Raw genomic sequence first — 24076 nt, forward strand, 5'->3', positions numbered from 1 at the left:
AATACCAATAAATGTTTGTAGCACAAAACTACATGCACAATAAATTGACTACGACAGCACAAAAAGGGGTTTCCAAAGGCAGAAGAAAGCATATGGATCATTTCAATAAGTTCACAACCACCACACATTGATACTTTCATTTCAAATGGTTCATTAAAATAAAGAAGAACATGTACATTGATCGGAAAAATGTTGGTTTTTTTCAGGCAAAGAAGCAAACAACCCAAATAGCAAGTAACTCAAATAATGGCTAATCCGGTCGAAAATGTAACACGAGCGTATGACCATTGGTTTCACCCGAGCAAAGGTAGCGCAATTTCTCTAACACGTGGTGATCTATTGAATCATTAAAATACAAAAAAAGAAAACCGTTCATGTTACACCACCACGTACACACGTTTATTGTTTTCCTTATAAAAATAATAAATTAACCTATCAAACGTTCCGAGGATGCACCGGGCGTTCTCAGCGAACCGTTGATGGGGCACATGTACACACACCGCCATGGTTCTGCTTTGCGTTTACTCGACGGAACGTCGCCTACTTGACTTCAATCGTCCAGATAGAGAGAAATTGATAGTCTTATATAACTTGTAACGTGTGGTTCCCATTCTGCGAGTCATAATCAGACACATTTTTAACGTTCGCTGGCAAGTGGATTTCTTTGTCAGCTACCCTTTCGTACGATGCGTTTCTGAACATCCTCAAAACTGTCGTTCGTCATACATTGAATTTCATTAGCATGGAATGGTTACGGTTCTCATTATCACCCTCGGCCGCTGCACTGTCGGTGCAATACGTTTCGGATCTAGGACCAGCTGCTGCTGATGCTGCACCTCCTCCTGCCGGCAGCACTCTGACCACCCACATCGTTGTACCGTTTTATCACTGTGATCGTCACCAGCAGAAGTAAATTCCACTGCACATACCCGCTTCTAAACTATCTACTGCCTCCTGGCAACATGGAGTAAAGGTTTCCCTTTCTACCCGCCGTTCCGTGGAAGTAATGCACATTGATTTGATCGTTAGTAAAAGCATAATTATAAGGACGTTGAGATGGAAGGCGCAGGACGCGGAGTCTGTTGGTTACATTGCATGTCTGTTGGACAGACACCAAATTTGAGAAACAGCGAAAGGTTCAAATTAAGTGTTACGTTTGGCTGGCGGAGCGGAAGGACGGATTGAGCATCACGATTTCCTCCTCGCTGTCGTCTTCCGTGTCGGTAAGCGGGTCCCGTTCGTCATCGAAATATGGCTGCAGCTCTGAATTGAAACACAACACACGGCAAACCGTTAACGATATGCTGTCCAACCACCAAACGCTAACGAACGCAACTCACTTTTGGTGGACGCACGGAACAGTTCCGTTTCCTCGTCGTCGTCGAACAGTTTCCGGTTTACGTCGCCCTTTTGCGGGAGCAGCGAAAAGTTGTAGTAGTAGCGCGAGTTCCGCCGTCGAGCCTGTATGTAGGTGAAGCACAGGACGCCACAGACGATGATTCCGACCGCGGCACAGCCGGCCAGTATGACGAACAGGAGCCGTGGCATGCCGAGCACACGTTCGTCGCGCACCAGCCGGAAGATGATACCGGTCATACCACCCAATGGTCCCTGGCGGATTTTTCTGCGCGGAACATACGATGGTTACAATATTTATCTCTCTATTCCCTCCACGTGGTTGCATTCTTTCTACACTTACTTTTCGCCCGCCAGGTAACCGTCCGGTTCGGCGTGAACTACTATTTCCTTCTGGGCCGGAACGCCTTCGAACTGGAACTTGCCCAGAGCACCCGTAAGGCCTGTGGCAAAGATCTGTTCACGGTGCTCGGCATCGGTAATGTAGACCTTTGCGTTCGGTAGCGGATGGCTATCCTCATCGAGCACGATGCCTGTGGTGGATTTTGGAATTAATTTCCCGTTCAGCCTACGTCTAGTTTCGGCACTTACCGCTCACTAGTGGACTCACGGCCACGCCACCGTCTTGGGGAAATACTTTCATCGTTTTCATCGGTGCGAGCACCGCGAACTCTTTGTGCTTTTCGGGCTGTGCTTGTTCCGGTACGAGTGGGACGGGTGCCGCGACGATGCCTTCCCGAGGTCGTGCCGATTCCTGCATCACGATATCACCCAGATCCAGTATCTGATTGTCGTTCAGTGTGATCGGCACGATGCGCGAGGTGTAGTTGTAGCAGCTGATCTCGATCTCCATCGAACCGGATGGCAGAACGATGCGGAAGTGGGCCAGATTCGGGGTTACTTTGTAGATAAGAGTATTGCCCCGTACTCGTAGTATTGCCTTCCGCAGACCGTTTCCGTTCACATCCTTCACGAAGCCCTTGATGCCGGTGTCAATGAGTCGAAGAAAGTTAATCATACGCTCCAAGTTTTGGCGCCAAACGGTGGCAATATTTGCTTCCAGGGGCATCTTGCAGCACCCGAGTTGCACCGTAAACAGTGGGACTTCGTACAGGTTGTGGATAGCGTTCGTGAGGCGCTGTGTCGATTCGATCTGGTGCAACATTCCGGCATCGACGGCACACCGTTCCGTGCTCTGGGCTGGCTGTCGGTACTTGTGACCTTTGATTTTCTCTGCAAACCGCGAGTAGATCGCGACCTTGTCGTCAGTGTTCGGGAAGCTGGAAAGAATGAAATCGGGACCGTATGCTGGTTAGAAACTCTTCCGAACATTGTTCCGAACAAGTTTCTCTACCTAAACCACGAAACTTACAATATATCGTGTCCACCGGCGGAGAATGTGAGGGCCAAATCGTACTCCTCGTCTTTCAGCATACGAAGGAACATATCTTTCTGGTGGTCTGTTTCAGCGTTCAGCAGTTTATCGGCCAGCTCGTCCGTGTGCAGACTAGGGTTGCAGATGGACGTGTTCGCACGGTACTGATTCAGGATCTCGTCGAAGTCGTTCTTTACCGGTACGAAGTGAAGCACCGCGTTCTGGAGCAGTTGAATGAGCAGGGGTTCCTTGATAAGGTATCCGGCAAGCACATGGCGTGCCAGATTCATGACCATTTCCCTACCGATGGCGGCCGTTTGGAAAAGCGACGAGATGATGAGGATGTGCAGTTTCGTTTCCTCCGGTGTACCGATCTGGAAGTTTCATTTGTGAAAGTTTTCATTTTCATTTATTCAAACATTAGTTTTGGGAAGCAGAAGACAAGTACACAAACCAGAAGGGAACCTGGTTGCTATTTTGACCTCTAAATTGGTCATTTTTTTACATTACTTACCGAATCGGTCACCTTCACCGATGGATAAGCTATCGACACTTCATTTCCGCCAAACTCGAGCGAAACCGATTGGTAGTGCTTATTCTCGAACTCGGCCATGGTTGTTTTGAGCTCCGCGTCCGTGTGGTAACGTGTATGGATGACGTTCTCCAGTGTCCGATAGTCGTACGCGGAGGACCAGTGCTGCGGATCGTCACGCATTAGCTGGAAATCAACAATGACCGCCCGGGTCGCTTCGGGTGGAACACGAATCTGCAGCGTCTGCGGTTCATAGCCTTCCGCTTCGGCGGTCACATTGTACAGTCCCGGCAGTAGCAGCCGATAGTAGTCACCGTCGGGCGCGGTGTAGGTGACGTGCTCGAGCTGATTAACCTGCACACTGGCCCGCCCAATCGGGTGCCCGATTGTGCTGCGGACGTACCCCGTAATGCCGTGCTGTGCCTGCTCGATGTACTGCAGCAGCGCTTCCCGGTTTTGCTTCCAGAAGTCGGGTAACTGGGAGGCCGGAGGAAACTTGTCGCAACCGACCTCGAGCGTCAGCTCGTGCGCTCCACCGACGACATACGACCAGTCCTGCATGCCTCCCGTGACGCTGTACCATGCGGCACCGTTCGTGATGCCTTCTGGGAACTTTTCGCGCAAATAGTTCGGACACGGTTTCCCTAGCCGCATCGTCGTGTGTGACTGTAACGTGATGGGGCGAACGGGTACGGGAATAGGTAAGTCACTTGCCCCGGACAAATGGAAACACAACCGACACACCAAATACGTACGTTTGCGTAAGTGTGGGCCAGATACTGGAACAGTTCGTCCTCCTCCGTGGGATTTTTCTTCGTACGCGGATCGTTGTAGCCACCGGAGTAGGCAAAGTCCTTTGGTGAATCGTCGAACGGATAGTTAGCCACAAGCGCACCTCCGTGCAGGTTCGCCGAAAGGACGAACGGAATGGCAAGCGACCAGTTCATAACGGCCAGGGTTTCCGGTTCCTGCCGAGCGTTGTACTGATTGTGCCCGAACTGGTCCGGAAAGTTGCGGTTCAGATCGACATTGTTCGCGTTCGAGCGTCCCTTCAGGCTGTCCTTATCGTTGATGTCGGCCACTTCGTACCCGTCCGGGTTCATGCTGAAGAGTATGTGTAGGCGCGTGTGGCTGACCAGTTTCGTAATGCGCTCGGTTTGATTGTAGTTTTCGCACAGATACTTGGCCAACAGCAGCAACAGCTCGCGGCCCACCACCTCGTTGCCGTGCATGTTGGCGATGTACTTCACCTCCGGTTTGGCGGCAACGTGTTTGCCGGGCCCCTCGGTTACTTCCATCACCCAGAGATCGCGCCCCTGCACCGATTTACCGATCGAGTAGAGACGCGTGATTGCCGGATAGTTAGCGGCGAGGTCTTGTATGTAGCTGCACCGTGATTCCCCCGGATTGTGTGGATGCATACAATTAGTAACAAAAAACCGGCCACGGAAGCGGTGAATTCGGTGGATACTTACCTCACCATGGCCGTGTAGTTGTGATGCGTAAAGTCGGGGGTTTTCACAAAACCGTACGAATCGATTGCTTCGCGCACGACGCGCACTTGTTCGGCCTTCGACGGCGCTGTAAAAATTGGGCCACGTGAGGGAGAGAATAAATATGAAAAATGGCAGAACCCAAGTGAAATTGTGAAGTTAACCGTTAAACGTTTGCGAAGCCTCATGGTGTGGGTTAAACGGGTTAGTCCATTTGTTTGGTTAATGGGCGATAACTATACTATGTAATGTCCTCCTTTTTTGCTGAAAGAAATGATTCTCTACATGCACAAACACACGGGCAGACAGACAGGCACTCGCACAACACATAAAATAGCGCATTACGATACACGTACCAAGGCTTTGTGCTACACAGTTTAGTATATTACCCTCTTTCCAAACCGCGTCCTGACCAAGAAAACCGAAGGCCCACAACGGTGCCCTGTACATTTCATAGAAAAAAAAGGATGAAAACTCAGTTCTGGTAAGTGCCGATTTTATTATTTTGCCATTTTTATTGGATCCGTGCACCGTGAAAACAGGTAACAAATTCACAGTTCCTCGGAAGAAGTTGAAATTGGAGCGGAACAACACATTATACGGTCGTGTGCATGTTGGATCAGGGTGCAGGGAGCATGTTGGTTTCTGCTGGCCAGTAGTTTATACAATGGATTTATTTCGGATTAGTATTCTAACATTTATACATTTTCAATACAGGATTGCACCAATTTCTCTTGGAGGTATTTTTCCTTGCTTTTTCATTCCCTGTTTTCTCTCTCGCTGTCTGTCTCTATCTCGGACTTTTCCGGGCTAACACTCTCTCTGACAGCACGAAACATTGCTGGTATTGTCTTTGCAACATATTTTGGAATTGAAGTGTAACGTTAGTTACAGATATTCCCATTCGTTTTCGACCTTACACCTGGGAATTATTGTTAACACACACACACAACAGGAATATTGGTTGATGAATAAGTTTCGATTATTGCACCATATGCAAGAAGAAGAGATCTGCCAACGAAAGAAGCGTATGATTGTTTAAGGAATTGGGTCAGAGTTAGGAAAAATGGTCAATACTCCATTGCTCTTGGGATTCCGTGTAGCCATTGTAAGGGATCAACTTGGATGCAATGGATCTCGGAACCACCGCCTTAAGTAAGACTAACGGTGGTAGCAAACAGAAAAATAACCTCTCTTTTCGTCTGCTGTGTGATTCGTGGTCAACGTTTGTGAAACACATGTGTTGTGGCCAGCCAAAACACTCAAAAGGAGGCACCACATCGACGATGCGAACGGTGCAGTGCGAACATATCTGGAATGTGTTGCAAAGCGGGTTCTAAGCCCGTGTCTTTTCTCGCCACAGCCCTGTGGGCTTATTGCCCCATACTGACTTAATAGAAATAGAATGCAAGTACCTTACGACAACGATAACAAGTACGCGCTACATATGTGTACAATGCTTGACTTGGGCGAGGCTTGTGCTGAAGTTGTTCACCACAATGGGTTATACATGCATCGGGTTGATATTGACATGGTTAGTGAGATTATTCGATAGGTACTACAACCAGAAAGAAACATTGTACCTCGTATACGAACCAACCAAGCTCTCGGTGCATTACATTTGTTAGTTTCTGTTAGTATCGCTTACTGGGCATTAATGAAGGTTGTTGAATTAAATTAAGAAGAAAGTTTTATAACTTTGGGAAACCCACGTCACCAGAGTGTTAGTATATTCGAGAAATTATTAGTTATAATTTACGGTAGCACTTAATTAGTGGTAAGATTCACGGAATGGATGATCGTTGGATTTTTAGTCTTTTACCTTGAGATGCTTGAATCCAACGATCAACACATTCGTTAATTGTGCCCCTGATGGTTGGAGCCACTTTGCTCAACATTACTGGTTGGTTTGTTACACATATAAGATACGTATAGGCAGGTGTAGCTTCAAGTATAGAAATACTGCTTTCCGATTCCATAAGCGAGGATCATGCTAGTGCCCGAGGTTAGGCTGGTAAACCCCTCCACCTCTAGGGATGCATATGGTTCGAGCACTGCGAGAGAGAATTGCAACGGCGAATGGCTTTCCCAAAAACTGTACACAAGCCCAGCAATGTTTTTGTTTTCCCCCAGGCGGATAGTGCAATTGCAGATGTAGTCCCTTGTTTTCCCATCACTTCGCTCCGGGTGGAATGCAAACGAAGCTGCACTGATAGTGGCCGTGGGTTGGCAGGGAGATGTTGTTTAGATACCTTCTAGAATCTCGTAGCTTTTCAGGCTGAAGTTTACCACCAACGGGTGATCGGCCGTAACTTGCACTGAAACCTCCTGGCTCGGATGGTAGCTGAAAGAGGCCCATCACCGACAAGACGGTTAGATGTGAACCAATGTAGTGTCGAGAGTGCGTCGAATCGCTAACTTACCCGACGGCTTCGACGCGGATGTTGTACTTTCCTGGAACCAGCAGGCGCCAGTACTCGCCACGGTCACTGGTGCGCATGTTACGGTCGATGCCACTGACGATTACATCGGCATCCTTAATCGCATAACCTGCACTGTCGGTAACGAGTCCCTTCACTCCAACGTGGACAAGCTTCATATACTCGAGCAGACTGCGCTTATTTTTGTTCCACTCCTTTGGCAGGTCCTTGGCGAACGGGAATTTGCAGCAGCTTAGCTCCAGCGTTACCTCGAAGCAGTTGGTATAAACGTAGTTGAAGTCCTGCATGCCACCGCTCAGCTCGTACCAGAATGCACCGTTCGTGATGCCGTTCTGGAAGGTTTCGTTACAATCGCGTCCCTGGCGCATAACGGGGTGGTTATCGGCGTACGTTAGGGCAGCATACTTGAAGAAGCGATTATCCGGCGTTGGGCTGTCTTCGCAACACTCGTGGTGGTGACTACAAGAGAGAGAGAGAGAGACAGAGGCCGAGCATTATAGTTCGAAAAGCTATCCACTTTTTTGCGGGGTGGCTCGGGACTCCCCGGTGACGTACATAGAATTGTCGTATGGGTAGCTGGCAACAACCGCACCACCGTGCAGGTTGGCCGAAAGGACGAATGGATTGTTTAGAATCCAGCTCATCACGGCAACTGTTTCCGGCTGGCGACGTTGCAGCCCCAACCGTCGGGTGTGTTCGTCGTCGAACCGATCGGGAAAATCACGGTTCAAGTCTACGTTCGCTGCATTGTATCGTCCGACGTAGTTCGCTGGCGACTCACAGACACCTTCCTGTAAGCAGAACAAAGAGAAATAAAGTGATAAAACAAGTTCCACCACCAACGTTACATCCAAACCGATACTAATTTTGTATGGTAACGCAAAACAGTTGCGTCATCTTGTTCGAATGTTTTACCGGTGCTTTCGATATGAGCTTCCCACTCACAGCGCCCCGGGGGCTCATAAGCAGATAGGACAGGAGCATCGGGAAGCTAAACGGTGAGCGATTTGCATCCCACGCAGCTGACTCGCAAATAGCACGGTGGGAGATTTTCCCGGCATGAGAAATTTGTCGAAGCCAAAGCTTTGCGTTAAACGAACCGAACATACCGCCCTCGAAGTGTCACCCTCATAGTGTTTCTAGTTTGTTAACTGTTACAAATAGGTTCCGAGACACACACACACACACAGCGATAGATTTTTATCAAAAGCAACAGCAGTTCGTGGGGCACCCTCCGACACGTGTCGCGTACACTGGCAACGGTGGTGGACCACTGTGGCGCGGCCTATCGTTTAGCATTAACTTTGATGCCGTGGCGGTGTGTTTTCTGGTGAATTTGCACCAAAAAGACGCCACAGGTAGGCCCATAAGGGCATGCGTTTTTTTATTGAACTACGGGAGGGGTTAGGCTAACAGCAACAGTCGTCTGTCGATAAGGTTATACGATTAGCTGGGACCAAGTTGCTTGGCATGGTTGGAATAAAGAAAGCAAAACATTTCAATGACGGTAAGGTTTAGCATAGTAAGCTGCGCGTTTCATTGGAGCTTGTCTAATGCCGAGTTAGACCACTGTATGTTTCTAGTACGACATTAAAGCATGACCATCAATTTATTGCAGAAACCAAGCATGTTGCAGGAGTTTTTTTTAACAAAGAAAAATATGCCTGCTAAGGTCATAAAAGGCGTTGTGTCTATCAAAGCATAAAATCAGCGGGCACACCTCCACGGGTGCGCATTCGTTTTCAACTCCAGCCTACTGCCATTGAGCAACAACTGGGCAAGTGGTAAGGAATATGGGAAAATGTATCGGCTTATGATGATAAAAACGAATCATATTATTAGCCCCGGGGAACGTGTTGCTGCGTTGACAATTCATCATTGCTGTGCATCCGGAGTTTGTGATTTGTACCTTCCGATTAGTGCTTGCCACCCTTTTGCGTGGGGCGTAGGGGCAATGTTGTCCGTCGGTAAGATAACATCGCCCAGTGCTTCGATCCAGAATCGGTACAAAATGTCAGCTATTTGCTTCGGCAGGCAATGACCGGACAGGAACGGTTGAAGCACTTCACAAGGTGCTAATTAGATGTCCCGTTCGACCTCTTTCTATCATGTGACGGGCAGTCAGTGTCACCGAGGAAAGTTGATGACCTCTGGCGGCCTCGGACTGCAAATGATATTTTTTCAACTCAACCTCGGTCATCCGTGGAGAAAATGGAAAAATTATTGAAAAATAATTCAATCACGCACTCGAACCGCACAACGCGACCTTCCCTGCCATGTGAATGGACATGGACTTGCATGCACGGCCACGAATTCTCCTAGGCCAAGGCGAAGACGCCGGAGCAAGATTTGTCACCGACATATTGACAAGTGTAGTGACGTCTCACGCCACGGCTGTGTGTGAGGGTGAAAGTGATCAATCTTTGCTACATACATTCAATATCCAGAGTGTCATGTGATTTGCGACTTTCTTAATTTTTTCTTTAGGGTTTTACCTACTTTTTGTAAAACAAAAAAAAGGCGTTAATTATTTAATTCAACGCCATCTCTTTTCGTATTATTTGATGACATCGAACGTTATGTTAATTCCAACGCTTGCTGGGTGAGTAACAATAATCTAAACTGCAAATCGCTTTTGCGGCCGCGCTTCGGCTTTTGTGACCTTATGGTATGTTTTCCGGAGCCCTACGGGTGCGTCCGTTTTCTATCTGACCTTGTGGGGGGCATAGTGGTGGGTGCCTAGCATACTTATCAATCCTGATGTCACTATTCGCACTGTTTTAGTGCGAAATTGTTTTCTTGTCGTTTGAAGAGTTCGTATTCAAAACGTTAACTACATTGACTAATGCGCAATAGACTAAATAGATACTAAATCCTATTCAATCGTCCAACAAACCATGAATCCCGTGAAAGTGGAAAGCGTGAAAGCGGCGGATTTATTTCCTAGGTTGGAATACACTTTAGTGCTAATTACATACAAACGTGCTTTACTAATTTGGCTATTCCATCGTTCGGCTTTTCTTTGCAGATCCATATGGAATTGCGCTGAATAAATCATCTCCATGGGGAAAACTATTGCAACGAGGCGTCTAATGGACAAACGGGGTGCTTCAAATGCGATAGAAAATAGCTGTTCCACATGTCACTTTCATAGAAAAACAATAGACCTCACCAACGGCACTAGTGCCAGCATTGTTCAGAATCTGGTGAACTACCGTGTTGTCATTTGCACGCTCCATCGCCTTTCCGTTAGAATGGCTGGTCAATTCTAGTTTTTAACGGATGTATGTAAAGTGGAAATTATTTTTCACATCTCTGTTCGGTCATCCCGGAACTGCGAGATACAACGGAGCACAGGTGCACAAGCGAGACGACAGTAAAACAACCAATCTGAACAAAACCAGAACGAAACAGTATCGTTTGGTTTCGCTTATTGAGATGATTTAGTGATTATTCGCTTGCCTGCCCCGCAGCAATAGTACTCGGTTCAGCGGGGAAAGCCAATTGTTCTGTTGACCGGAAGAAAAACGAGTGAAAGTTTTGACCCAGAATCTCCTCCGCGGGAATGCTGCTCGCCACGGTTTGGCGTGTGGCACAATGTCCGACACAAAAATGTTCCGCCGACAATCGGAACTACGTATCGCCTTTAAGCGTCGGTAAGGAACGGTGATATAACGCAAGGTAGAGACCGGTCGTCAAACCACTAACTTCGTCGTCAACAGCTAACCGTAAACGGGTGAAAGGCCCTTCCACGTCGGGAACCCGCTCCCAAAGGTGTGGCTAGATTCAAGCGAGGTGCTCTGTTTTTCGCTTCTCTTCTTAGCAACGTAAAGCTTCGGTGGGTTGATGTTGAGTTAACGCTTTCGTTGAACGTCTTGGAAGGCTGTGCGCTAACATTTCGGCGTTCTGTGAACGTTTTTTTTAGTTTCACAGTGCAAAAGGTATGAGTAGAATGGTTACGACGGAGTTCACAATAACTTTGGATTGGGTGGTTCGTTGGGAATTCCTTCCATTTTTTTGCTACCTGGATGGTTTTTTCATAGCTCCAACATTGACGGGAATGCCAAGCCAAGCCATCAATACACGCTTTGCATTCATAATCATCTGGAAGTTGCATTCAACGATATCTGTAGTGAATATACAGTCGCAATCCCACAATACTCTTAATCGCGCCAGCTGTACGCTATCGGGCACCACAAAAACATATGACTCAACACACTGTTGTGTTCCATCTGTTACACTTTGGGCGGTTGAAGGAAAGCACCCGCTTTGCCCGCTCGTCTTAAAGCACCTTTGACGTCACACTGTCGTTAAAGTGTGTTGGTACGACCAGCATGTTGGCCAGTTTTTTCACCTGCCCACGGTCACAACATTGGTTCAATATGGACCAACTGAAGGATCAATACGCAAGCAACCGGACTCGTTACACTTACCCGTGAACGCTGGTAGCCGTCCGGATTCATGGAGGGCATTAGGTAGATGGCGGTCTCATTTACGAGAGCTCCGATTTCGGGATCCGTCGCGTAGTTGGCCAGCAGGAACTGGGCCAAATACAGGAGCAACTCGCGGCCCACCGTTTCGTCTCCGTGCATGTTTGCCACATACTTGAACATGGGCATGAGCAGCGGCCGCGGTCGGTTTACGTTCGGACGTATCTCGAGCACGGACAGCGGTCGACCTTCCAGCGATTGGCCGATCGTGTGCACCTTTGCCAGCTCCGGGTAGTCTTTCTGCATGTGCGCCAACACATCGAGCAGCTCATCGTTGCCACGGTAATGCGGTTCCTGCAGGAAGCTTTCGTCCTGAACGATGCCGCTACTCTTCTGTAGCGTGTAGCCAGCGCACATGGTTAACAGTGCCAGAATGGCCACGGCAATTACTGCCAACAGCGACAATTTCGCGTTCCCAATCATTACGCCTCCGGTGGTGCGGCGAGGAACGAGCCTCGGCCGACGGGGACGAATGGGGCTACTTTACGAGCCTCGGATTACACTGCTGCTCCTACGCCACACTTCCACTCGCACCAACAATCACGAACCAATTTTCCACCCGCGGTGAAGGAAAACGGTATTTTGCCTGTAACCCTCCCTGTTGGGGGCAGACACGGAAGCAAACGTGCGGTGTTCGCTCGGCGAGTGAAAATCAACGTTTGACGAGCGAAGAGATCGGTTTTTTTGTTCGCTTTTGGGCAGCTGTCAACATCGGAGCTCTATGACAGTGGGGCAGAACCCTACAAATGTTTCATCTGTTTGACGCGATGGTTGGACGCTTGAAAAGTTTCTTGAATTAGTTCGCAACGCTCATGTTATCTTAATTCAATTCACTACAAGTGTCCACGTTTGCTAAACTACTGATAAAAGTTTTGATTGCCTCGCAAGAGTTCGATCTGGTAATAAATAACGCATGGTTTCATATAAAACAATGATGCGATAAAAATACACTCCGATTCGCTGGCTCTTCGTTAATGGTGTCGGCTCGGCAGTGAAGCGGACCGAGTTTTGCAAACGGTTGTTTAATTTGACTTTGTTTTTGCTGAAGCACGTGTTATCAATGAATCGATAAGATAGCAGACTCAGTTCCGTGTGGCCGCGATGTCTCCCCGGGGACGCGTTTCACGTAGTGGCGCTGCGGCTGCATCAATGTGTGTTGGCTCGGCGGTTTCGATGTATGACTCGCGCCTCGTTTTATCAGTTGGGATTGTAAGTTGCAAGTCGACTCGTCATACTGAGTTTGAGTAAGTGAAGCAGTGCGCTAGTGGTGTTGGGGCGCGGAACATTTCAAAGTGTGAACATTCAGGATGGACCCCTACCTGGGCTTAGCCCAAAGTAAGTCCAAGCCCCGTAGTATGCTAGATGCGTTCTCAAATCGTACGTTGACAGTGAAAAAGAGGTAAAGCTTCGAAGACCGCGAAACGTGTGGCAAAACGAAAAGATCTATATCGTACTATCGTGACTAACGCCTTGACGTATCATCTTTTGTACCCCCCAGACCAACACGTCCTGCGCCAAATTCTAGAGTAGGTGCTTGTAAGCGAAGGCGTACTGAACGTGCGTACTAATGAACATAATTTCACTCAATCCCTAGCCAGTATCAACTACGTCGATTGTGATAGATTCCACCGACCAGCTCCGTTATCTACAGGGAGAGCACTGCTCGTTACTGGATAAGCACAAAAAGCTAGAAGAGAGTTACTCGTTGCTAGAGGAGCGTTTCAACAGACTGAAATCGGAACACGAAACACTGCAGGGCGCATACGAAGAGTTGCAGGAAAGCTACAACAGCGTGTCGCAGAAAAACTTCAACGCCGGCAAACTTTTGGTGTACTTAAAGCTGAAGCGACGAACGGACAAGGAAACACTGGAGAAGCGTAACATAATCAAAAGTAAGTGCCGAACGGGTCCTGGGACCTGTGACAACCGATCTATCAATTGTTTTCGCTCCACCCTCAGATGAAGCTTGCTTCAACACCTTTCTTGACGACGTCGTAATGACCGATCATCCCCGGATACCGAAGGTAATCTTCGAGTGCGTCGGCATGCTAGAGTCGAACGAAAGGTTTCTGAAGGTGCCTGGCCTCTATCGGGTATCGGGTGACTACAATGTGATACAGAACCTGCGCTACGATATCAACGCGAACAACTACAAGAAGCTGCGCAAACTTAAATCCCCGCACGAAGTGTGTGGCATCATAAAATTGTTCTTGCGCGAGTTGAAGGACCCGCTGATACCGTTGCAGATTTGTTCGGAGATCATTCCGACAGCAGCCGTGCTCAGTGAGTATTGGTCATCAGCGTGACGCAAAGGCGCATAACGATAATATCCCTTTTCTGGTATCATTTTTCCGCTTCTTCAGAGAGCAACAAACGGGCGAAAGTATTACAGCTTGTCAACGCCCTCGATGAAGTTAGACGACAAACGCTTAAATTTCTCATGAAGCATCTGCGCAAGTAATCACTAAACAAAACGCAGGCGTTGCCACCCATTTTTCTTACCATGGCTATGTCTTTTGCAGCGTGGCGGCTATCAAGGAGAACGAAATGGACAGTTTCAGTCTGGCGCTTTTGATGAGCTCGTGCATCTTCAACGAAACGTTGGCCGACGTGTGTCCGGTGAAGTTTGAAAAGTTAACCGTCATACCGCGCGAATGTATTATCGTCATGATAGAAGAGTACGAGCTCATATTTGAGTAGAAAAAAAGCATGTGGCCCTTACTTTGTTGGGATGCTCACGGTACGGTCCCGCATAGTGTATAGTTTAAGTGCTTCGCTTTGTTCTTAATATCTTTCTAAGCGTGAAAAGTGTCAAAAGGGAGAAGTTAAACTTTTGTAATAAGTTGGGCAAAAATGTGACACAATAAAGATTAAGTTATAGCTCTAGTTGTTGAAAAACATTATTAAAACAATGAAAGAACGTACCTCTGGATCGATTAAAAGGTCGTCTGATTCCGATAATCCCGCGCTTTATCAACAAACGGCCAAATGCTCAAAGGTCTGTTGGGCGGTGGGCGGCAACGCTACACATAACGCAAAACGATACGTATGTTGGCACCACTACACAGGCAATTGCCAAGGTTTGTTTTTATAAGCGGCCACTTTCCGCTGTTGACGGAAAGTGTCCGCAGTTGTGTTTTGGTTGCAAAGATGCTCGGTTGGCCGGTACTGTTTTTGTGCTTCGTTGGGCTGCTGCTGGTTCTGCTCGATTGGAAATGGAAGGCGTACGAAAGGGTTACGGGTCCGAAACGTTGGCCGATTATCGGGAATGTTGTTACGTTTCTGGGTGCCAGTCCTGTCGGTAAGACCTGTCGTGGCCTGTACATAATGCAATGGTACTGCTCTAGACATAGTAATACAAATGATATCCGTTTTGCAGATATATTTGCACAGCTTATCGCATTCGGTAAGAGGTACGGGAAGGTGTACAAGCTGGACTTCTTTTACGATTACAGTATCGTTTATTCGTCCCCCGAGGCCGCTGAGGTAGGCAGCTCATCAGAGGCTTACGCTTGAAAAAACATATGACGAATCTGCTTTTCGTTTCTGCCAGGCCATCGCAACGTCACCCGCATTCGCCGCTAAATCCCAGGACTATGATAAGGTTTCGGAATGGATCGGAAACGGGCTGCTGGTGTCGAAGGGCCAGAAATGGTTCATGAGACGGAAAGTCATCACGCCCGGGTTTCACTTTAAAATATTGGACAACTTTGCTCCGACCTTCAACCGGCAGGCCGAGGCGTTTTGTCAGAAGCTGGAGCCTGTGTCCGGCAGTACTGCGGAAGCAATCGATATCTTTCCACGGTTGAAACTGCTCACGCTCGGCGTGATTTGTGAAACGGCTATGGGCGTGGACAGTACGGAAGATGCATCGCAGCAAGCGTATTACACCCGCATTGTGGAGGAGCTGAGCTCGATTCTCTACTGGCGTATGTTCAATGTGTTCATGAACATCGACGTTCTGTTCCGGTTGACCGCCACCGGCCGTAGGTTCGATGAGCTGGTTAAGCAATCGTGGAATTTTACGCTAAACATGATCGAAAAACGGCGTCAGATTAACAAAGGCACCCAACCGGCAATGGTCAGCGAGGATGAGACATTCGGGAAGCGAAAGCGCGCCCTATTGGACACGCTGCTGGATGCGCGCATCGACGGGAAACCGCTCAAAGATGAGGAAATTCGTGAAGAGGTCGATACGTTCACATTTGCCGTAAGTTACCGTTACTGTTAGACCTTGTATAGAATAGCAATGCTAATGGCACTGTCCGTGTATCCAAAGGGCCACGACACGACGGCATCGGCCATGACGTTCCTGTTGTACAACGTGGCTAAGCATCCAGACGTTCAGGACAAACTGTACGAAGAGATCCTAAGCGAAGTTGGTCCAGACTTTACGGAGCTTTCGTTAAGGTGAGTTTTTGGCTAACTGCATCATATCGAAAAGCCTCGCGCTTTATTCTTCGTTTTTCTTGCAGCACCCTCAACAACCTTCATTATATGGATTTGGTCCTCAAGGAATCACTTCGATTGTTCCCACCGGTACCGTTTATAGCACGCATTGCCACCGAGGACACGGACTTACGCGCGGAACGGATAAACCGCGGAACCAGCGTGGTGGTAGACATCTTTTCGATGCACCGCAGTGCAGACTATTTCCGCGACCCGGAGCGCTTCGCTCCCCTCCGTTTCGAGACGGTGCGCGACTCGGATGTCTTCAACCCGTACACCTACATTCCGTTTAGCGCGGGTAGTCGCAATTGCATAGGACAGAAGTTTGCGCAGTATGAGCTGAAGACAGCGCTCGTCAAGATACTGCAAAAGTTCAACGTACAGCTGCCCCGCGCGGACTATGTACCGACGCTGAAGGCAGAAATTGTGCTGAAACCTGCGGAGGGACTGCCATTGAAGTTTGTGAGCAGAAAATGCGCTTAAAACTTGCCGATCCATGAGCCAGAAACAGGATAAAACAATTCCGATACAGGGTAACAGGGATGATGGGTAACATTTTGTAAAGTGGACACAAATAATTCGATAAAGTAGCGTTACAACTCTCTATTGTTTATCGATCCACCACCGATGTTCAAATCGTACCGTGAAGTTGCTCGTTACACTGTTCACAAAAACATTTCACTTCAGCTGGGTTGCTTGACGTGGAGTGAATTGGAGGTGCATACCGTTTACGGGTTTCAACACAATTTCCAACTTTAATTTAGGCTCAAAATCCGGATCGGGTAACTCCACTTTGCACTGGCGCAGCACGGACGCAACCACCGTCTTGAGCTCATTGAGCGCAAATTTTTGTCCTGCGAAGATAAAGTCGTTAGAATTTTGCGTTCCACGTAGAGAAGCGGTGAGCTTACCAATGCAATTGCGACTTCCGGCGCTGAATGGAATGTACGCAAATGGGTTGCGCTTGTCCGTTTGCTCAAACCGCTCCGGCCGGAACAGTTCGGGCTCTGGAAAGTGATCTGGGCTGTGGTGCAGCATGTAGGCACCGAAAATCATCGACGACCCTTTTGGCAAGCGGTGCCCGTTGATGGTTGCGTCTTTCTCGATCAAGCGCGAAAAGTACGGAACAGGCGGGAACATGCGCAGTGATTCCTTAATCACTAGCTCCAGATATTTCAGACTATTGATTGCCTGCTGGTCGATCGGTTTGCTGGCGGGAATTTCGGTAACTATTTCTTCGTATGCACGCTGCTGGACAGTGGGATACTTGGCGCAAGCATACAGTATGAAGGTTATAGCGCTAGAGGTTGTGTCGTGGCCCTGGAATAAACGATTACGGTTCGAGTTATGTTCCTTTGGGTTACAGCGTGCGACGAGCATGACTGATCTTACGGCAAACATGAAGTTATTGACTTGGCTGTACACCTCCTCGTCCGTGAACTGACGCCCGGTTATGTCGAACCGCAACAGGATATCCAACAACGAGAGACGCCCTTTCTCCGGTTTGGGCGCATCGGAGGTCGACACCAGAAGTTCAGCCCGCCGTTGTTTGATAACGGACGTTGTGAATTCTCTGTTAATGCGAATCGATTTGCGGTACAGTGGATAAAGCTTTGTTAGCCGGAAACTCCAGTCGGCGTGCCCCATGGTGTTGTACATCCGCCAGAAGATGATTCGCGTAAGGCTGGCATATGGAAGTGAAAGGTTCATTAGGTCCACTGGTATTCATAGAACGCAACATCTTTGCCCTACTCGGACACGGCTTGTACGTAGGCCGAATCCTTCACTTGCGCGTGGCACTGGACGCCCATTGATGTCTCCAGGATGACGTCGAGTGTGTACAGCTTCAGAATGGGGAACACGTCCACTGGATGGCCCGAGCTGGCAAGTAGTTTACGTACCAATATCTTTGCCTGTTCTTCGAATACGGGCACGTAGCTATCGAGAATCTTAAAATGGAACGCCCCAGTCAGAGCACGCCGGTTGGCGAACCAGCTGCCGCCGTTGTCGAGCAAAATGCCGTTCCCTATCCATTCCTGCAGCAGGTCATAATCCGATGCCTTGTGGTTGAACTCGTTGGACGAAATAATACGCTGCGACAATGCAAAAATACCGGGGTGCATGAGTCACGGCATGAGGCCGGCCGAAGCACGTTTGCTTGCCAAACAGAGTGGAACGAGATTTATGGTGGACACATTTTTTTTCGCTTTCTAGTTCTAGAACACAAACCTCAATATCGGCAGGTGCGGAAAACACTATCCAACTCTTGGTCAGTAGATCAATCCGGATCGTAGTCCCATAGCGATGAAAGTATTTCATCAGGGCTTCGAAGAAGCCTAACAAAATGTAACATTTCATTATATTTTATGGCTAATTTATCGACACATGGTACACTGATTCTACCCTGGGTATCGTAGCGCATCAGCTCGAGTGCGTTTCCGAACAGAAAGTTCGCGGGAGGACCTGGCATTTTACCGACCATACGGTACATCTTGTACCGAAATGCCACAAATCGCAAGCACAATGCAAACAGCACGGAAACGATCGCGGCGAACACGATCATGATGGAAGGTTGTTGATCACGCGAAGTAAAACCTGTAACTGAACTGAGTGTGGCTAGAACATGTTACCGGAACGCGTTGCTGGATGGCACTACCTCACCAACACTGTTGCAATGCCGGATCGGTTAATGCTGGGTAGCCGTCGCAGAACGCCGTTTCGGAAACTTCATTGCTCTGCCTTTAGCCGCGATCATTTAGCATATTCGTTGGCATCGGTCGACAGTAAATTTTTGGAGTAAACTGAAAACACAAACATAACAAACAGAACAGCCTCAAAAGAAATACCGGTTTGTCGGTAGGTTTTCGGGCGTTGCGTAGTGAACGGATGATGGTTGTGAACGTGACCAGAAACTTAACCGGGATGCGACACGATGTGATTGAAGCACTAATTACGGTCACACGTTGGAAAACGTTCATGAGTAGGCAATAATTTGCAAATTTGCCAGTAAATCTCTCGTTAGGTGAGCCAACAGGTATTCTGTAAAATTGAACACTTTATAGTAATGAAAAAGTGGAAAGAAGCAAAAAATACATTACGAGAAAAGTTACATGTAACCGTTTTTCAGTTGCGGTTAAATTTCAATGAAAGGCATCCAAAATTACTTACCCTTTTGTTCCTACAAAACTACAGTACAAATGGCTTTAATGCAAATGACTGTTTCGTCGATATCTTAATGACTTAATAATTAAAGCAAAAGTGTGTGGCAAAAAAGTTTCTTCCCTCAATCCGTAGCTCTGCCAGTTTTGTGTTTTCCCAAAACTCGCAAAGCGACTTTTATTTCACAGTGAGTTATTTATTCATTTTACGTCGTATTAAACTTCGTACCTGTTCTCCGCAAATCAAACTCTCCGCAAAGAAACACGAATTGAATCCTTTATGCTTAATAAGAAATTAGAATGACAAAAATTGAGAAAATAGGAGTAATCAATAAAATTGTGTAGCCGTGTTCCATGTTTGTACCATCATAATAAATTTACAACAAGAAATGTTGACAAACTATTTTTTTTAGCATCATAACATTAATAACATCATAGAAAAATTGATAATGTTTTTTTTGTTTAAATGGATACCTGGATATGGAATGGAATGGATATTTTACTAGGCAATATTAGGCAGTACTAAATTTGTGACTGAATCCACTGATCGAACTGTGTGCATTAGTATATGCACGCCGAATTACCCTAATGATATAGTTTGTGTCTCAAGACAGAATGAAAGGAAACATGCCAACCAGCTATACAAATTAACATCGATTGTTGGAGGTGGATTACAATCAGATTGACCGGCAGGGCAACCGATCGGCAACGTGATAAGAATGGAATTCTTTGATCGTGACAAACTTACTAATGACCGTTTTCCTCACAAGGACTGTGGCTCCACATAGATTACTAGAGTGGAAAAAGGAATCATGATGGATGTAGAAGATTTTATTTATTTACCCCCAAACAATTGAATCGAAGAAGTGTACTCTCTCACATTAGTCATTAGCGTCCATATCGTTAGATCATCATGCCTCGCTAGTATTTGCTACAGTCTAATATGTACAATACATTCCTTGAGAAACATTTCCATGCTAATTTTTCTGGACGAGAATGAAAACGATTATTTTTCTTTGAGCGTTCTATGTTAAAAATCACGTGCCGTGAAGTGTATCGGTGGTGAATCGACATAAAGTTCTAGTGCCATGGGCTGTTAACTTACAACTGCTCGAATCGATTAACGGCACGAAGCGCTGGCGCTTCGAGCCTTCGTTAATGAGCAAGCCATTACAGTGCGTGTACTAAAGCTGACCTGTACGAAGGGGTTCGAGTGTGTGTGCATGGTTTCAATCGCGCGAGTTAGTCGTACACGTTAACACTAGTCGCGGGTGTGTCGGCGATCGTGCTTTGTCACACGCGTAATGGAAGCAGTACGAGGTAATCATTTGGTACTTTGTCGGCGGTCAGTTAGGTTCGTGTCGTACTGCTGCGCTGAAAGCGTTTTCTTGTCGTTCGGGTGCGCAACCGGATCAGACACAAATTTCCACTTCCGTTTCCGTGATAAACAAAGCCGGTACCATGGTTCCGACGGAAATCGTCCTGAGTGGCATTCTGGTACTGGTGACCGTGGCCTGCTGGTGGACCGTGAAACATTTTGGCAGTGCTATCCGGCACGCGGGTAAACTTGGGGGACCGGTAGCATATCCGCTGGTCGGAAATGGGCTGCTGTTCATCTACAAAACTCCCGCTGGTAAGCTTCCGATCATCACGTAATTACGGGGGCACAGTATTGTATTTTAATCGATCTTTATAGAATTCCTGAAACTGCTGGGCACGTTGATTGCCGAGTACGGACAGTGCTTTCGAGTGTGGCTCGGCACGCAACTGATAGTCCTGAGTACCGATCCCAAGGACATTGAGGTACGAGATGCGGTGTCGGCTTACTGTTACAAGCTGTTGGGTCATATTACAGAGCGTTGGGAAGAATATTCCCCAGATTTGTAGCCATCGAAACTGAGTTCTTGGATTCGATGGATTCTACAAAGCTTTGCCGCTGCTATTCACAACGCTGATGCGATAGAACATTTGCCCTGAAGTAACGACACCCATAACGCGGTACAACGAATGACCTCGTTAGGAAGTGTGTTTGTATAAAGAAGCGCTTTGCGTAGTGGTGTCGCAAGCCAGTTGATTGTTTTTATAACACGTGCTACATCTTACTTCCATGCACACGAATGGCGGTACACGTCGCGGCTCGAACCCTGTGTTGTGAATCGGAGTACAACGATCGACAAATGGTCGATTGAGACGCTGATTTTTCAAAGCCAACAGCAACAGTGAACTTGACATGCACTTGAGATAGGTAAAACCGGTTTAATTAGTGTTTGACGAACGGGTTGACTGTAGGGTTTTATGCATATTCCGGTTCAGAAAAATTTACAAATGGATAAAATGTTAACGTTGGTTTCAAGGATGTTTGGTGGTTCCGAAAATAATTACGTTTCGGTTCTGGTCATGGAGAGTAAGATAAAACGTTGGTTGTAATTCGGGTGTAAGTACAGGTGGTTGCGTTACACTAAATATTGGATTAGCTTCTGTATACCTTTTTTAGTGCATGACTACTTTCGCAGTAAAACGACTGATGCTCCTCCTAAACAGGTTCTTCTCAGCAGCCCGAAGTACATCGATAAATCGACCGAGTACGACTTTATAAGACCCTGGCTGGGCGAAGGACTGCTGATCAGCAGCGGGCGCAAGTGGCAAACGCACCGAAAAGTAATCACACCATCGTTCCACTTCAAAATCCTCGAACAGTTTGTGGAAATCTTCGATCAACAGGGCCATACGCTGGTCGACATATTGCGGTTGTTCGCGAAATCAGGCGAATCGTTCGACGTGTTTCCTTTGGTGACACTTTACGCCTTGGATGTTATTTGCGGTAAGTGATCGCGGATGATTCGCGGATGATCACTGGGTTTATTGTCCTAAACTCGTATACTACTAATTCAATTCGTTTCTAATTTCCTTTTCGGGCGCGTAGAATCAGCGATGGGTACGAAAGTAAACGCGCAAATGAACTCAGAGTCCACCTATGTTAGAGCAGTTAAAGAGTAAGTGCCGACTAATGTGACATGCAATGATCACCGAGGGGTTTATTGTTACAGGATCACCAACCTAATACAGTTTCGGTTCTACGATTTCCTGCTCCGGTATGAGTTCTTCTTCCGACTGTCCGGCAACCGGCGAAGGCAGCTCAAGGCATTGGCCATTCTACATGGTTACACTGACAGTGTGATCAAAGCTAGGCGGCAAGAATTGAAGGAGCGTTTGACGAGCGGCACGTCCGAAGCGCAGGACGATGATGTTGGTGCGAAGAAACGGATGGCTTTCCTTGACCTACTGCTACAGGCCACCGTCGACGGCAGGCCGTTGACGGATTTGGAAATTCGCGAAGAAGTGGACACGTTTATGTTCGAAGGGCATGATACTACGACGACCGCTATAAGCTTTTTGTTGTACAGTTTGGCCAACAACCCTACCGTCCAGCAGAAGGTATACGACGAGGTGCTGAGTGTCGTTGGCGAGGATCGTTCACGGCCCGTCACCATGTCGATGCTGAACGATATGCACTATCTGGATCTGGTGATTAAGGAGACCCTTCGGTTGTATCCCTCGGTGCCAATGTTCGGGCGGAAAATGCTGGAAAACACCGAAATCAGTAAGTTAACGGATTTGGTAACGTTTTCGGGGGAATACTACGAGAGCATATATACCCTTTGGGCTTACCGTTGCAGATGGAAAACTATTCCCAGCCGGTGCGAATGTGATAATTCTGCCGTTCTTCCTCGGACGTAACGCAGAATACTTTCCCGATCCGGAGAAATTTGATCCAGAGCGGTTCAACGTAGAAACGTCAGCCGAGAAGACAAACCCGTACCAGTACATTCCCTTTAGCGCTGGGCCGAGGAACTGTATCGGGCAAAAATTTGCCATTGCAGAACTGAAGAGTGTTACCAGTAAGGTATTGCGACACTATGAAGTTTTGCCACCGGTTGAGCCACGTGAGATATCATTTATTGCCGAACTGATTTTGCGCCCCGAATTCGGAATACCAATTCGCGTAAAGGCACGCGTCTAGGCGTCCGGTTGTTAAAGGTTTCGGGTCCATTTTTATAAAACATTACTCGCGGTGGTAGCAAGGCTTTTAAACCATAGCACAAGTTCGGTCGTTCCGTTAGGCTGGTATGTTTGATACTGACACATTTTATTGTAAAGTTAAAACTTAAAAACTAAACTTTTTATATTGCAAATTGAAGCATCTAATAGGCTTGTGATAATTTTTTTAAAAGTACTACACTGAAATTCGTTTGAAGGTTGCTGCGAATCGCCAGAACCAACATCAGTTGTAAATCTTAGTGGAACTATTCAAAAATCGCATAGGCCTAACGTTAACCGTTAATAAAGGACATTAAACAGTAGAAATACCATGTCTCATATGTATGTAAGTGCCTGTTAAATAGAAAAAAACCATGAAATTATTCCGAAAGTAGTAGTACCGCATCGATAGGCGAAGGATGCCTGACGGACCTTTTTTTCCGGTACGGTGCTACGATCCTATGAGGCTCTGCTGTCTGGCCGAATTACGCGAATTGATGATAAGCATGTATTTGAAGATGGGTATAAATATAGACAAAAATAGTAAAACCAAGCACCTAACGTTAATTAATCAATATTTAAAATGTTGTTGTTACTGTGGTATCGCTGTTCCAGCGAATTATTATGTCTTACTAGAGATCACATCATCTTTTTCCTATTGTAGGGTTTTAATTTGGTAAAGAGACAATTGTTTTTAGTCAGATTGATAGACACTATCCGAGTTTGAACTGACATCATCCGCAG

At 47.2% G+C, this 24076-nt stretch overlaps 5 protein-coding genes across 5 annotated transcripts; 3 read left to right on the top strand and 2 right to left on the bottom strand.

The window, feature by feature from the left end:
• Positions 1 to 371: 371 nt before the first annotated feature.
• On the bottom strand, positions 372 to 12317 carry LOC128273498 (carboxypeptidase D). The gene is made up of 12 exons (XM_053011469.1): positions 11631 to 12317; positions 7753 to 7988; positions 7180 to 7656; positions 7009 to 7100; positions 4739 to 4844; positions 4019 to 4649; positions 3246 to 3929; positions 2729 to 3105; positions 1948 to 2636; positions 1700 to 1889; positions 1341 to 1624; positions 372 to 1263 (listed from the first exon to the last, which is right to left on the bottom strand). Exons 1-12 carry the CDS (start codon positions 12108 to 12110, stop codon positions 1151 to 1153), a joined length of 4359 nt encoding a protein of 1452 aa, XP_052867429.1. The 5' UTR covers positions 12111 to 12317; the 3' UTR covers positions 372 to 1150.
• A 624-nt stretch (positions 12318 to 12941) lies between these two features.
• On the top strand, positions 12942 to 14563 carry LOC128273515 (WW domain-containing protein tag-325). The gene is made up of 6 exons (XM_053011495.1): positions 12942 to 13086; positions 13186 to 13213; positions 13282 to 13579; positions 13647 to 13970; positions 14051 to 14144; positions 14210 to 14563. The coding sequence occupies exons 1-6, from the start codon at positions 12995 to 12997 to the stop codon at positions 14385 to 14387; spliced, it is 1014 nt and encodes a 337-aa protein (XP_052867455.1). The 5' UTR covers positions 12942 to 12994; the 3' UTR covers positions 14388 to 14563.
• A 274-nt stretch (positions 14564 to 14837) lies between these two features.
• Positions 14838 to 16952, top strand: LOC128270070 (cytochrome P450 4d2-like). Its single transcript, XM_053007476.1, has 5 exons — positions 14838 to 14988; positions 15067 to 15173; positions 15241 to 15897; positions 15967 to 16097; positions 16163 to 16952. Exons 1-5 carry the CDS (start codon positions 14838 to 14840, stop codon positions 16617 to 16619), a joined length of 1503 nt encoding a protein of 500 aa, XP_052863436.1. The 3' UTR covers positions 16620 to 16952.
• Positions 16458 to 18707, bottom strand: LOC128271695 (cytochrome P450 4d2-like). Its single transcript, XM_053009310.1, has 6 exons — positions 18540 to 18707; positions 18366 to 18472; positions 17889 to 18229; positions 17529 to 17820; positions 17048 to 17456; positions 16458 to 16990 (listed from the first exon to the last, which is right to left on the bottom strand). The coding sequence occupies exons 1-6, from the start codon at positions 18697 to 18699 to the stop codon at positions 16815 to 16817; spliced, it is 1485 nt and encodes a 494-aa protein (XP_052865270.1). The 5' UTR covers positions 18700 to 18707; the 3' UTR covers positions 16458 to 16814.
• A 1906-nt stretch (positions 18708 to 20613) lies between these two features.
• LOC128271694 (cytochrome P450 4d1-like) lies at positions 20614 to 23645 on the top strand. The gene is made up of 6 exons (XM_053009309.1): positions 20614 to 20927; positions 20991 to 21097; positions 21836 to 22115; positions 22218 to 22287; positions 22342 to 22895; positions 22972 to 23645. The coding sequence occupies exons 1-6, from the start codon at positions 20756 to 20758 to the stop codon at positions 23313 to 23315; spliced, it is 1527 nt and encodes a 508-aa protein (XP_052865269.1). The 5' UTR covers positions 20614 to 20755; the 3' UTR covers positions 23316 to 23645.
• Positions 23646 to 24076: the final 431 nt, after the last annotated feature.

The sequence above is a fragment of the Anopheles cruzii genome, chromosome 3, assembly GCF_943734635.1.
Source record: "Anopheles cruzii chromosome 3, idAnoCruzAS_RS32_06, whole genome shotgun sequence".
Taxonomy (NCBI): Eukaryota; Metazoa; Arthropoda; class Insecta; order Diptera; family Culicidae; genus Anopheles; species Anopheles cruzii.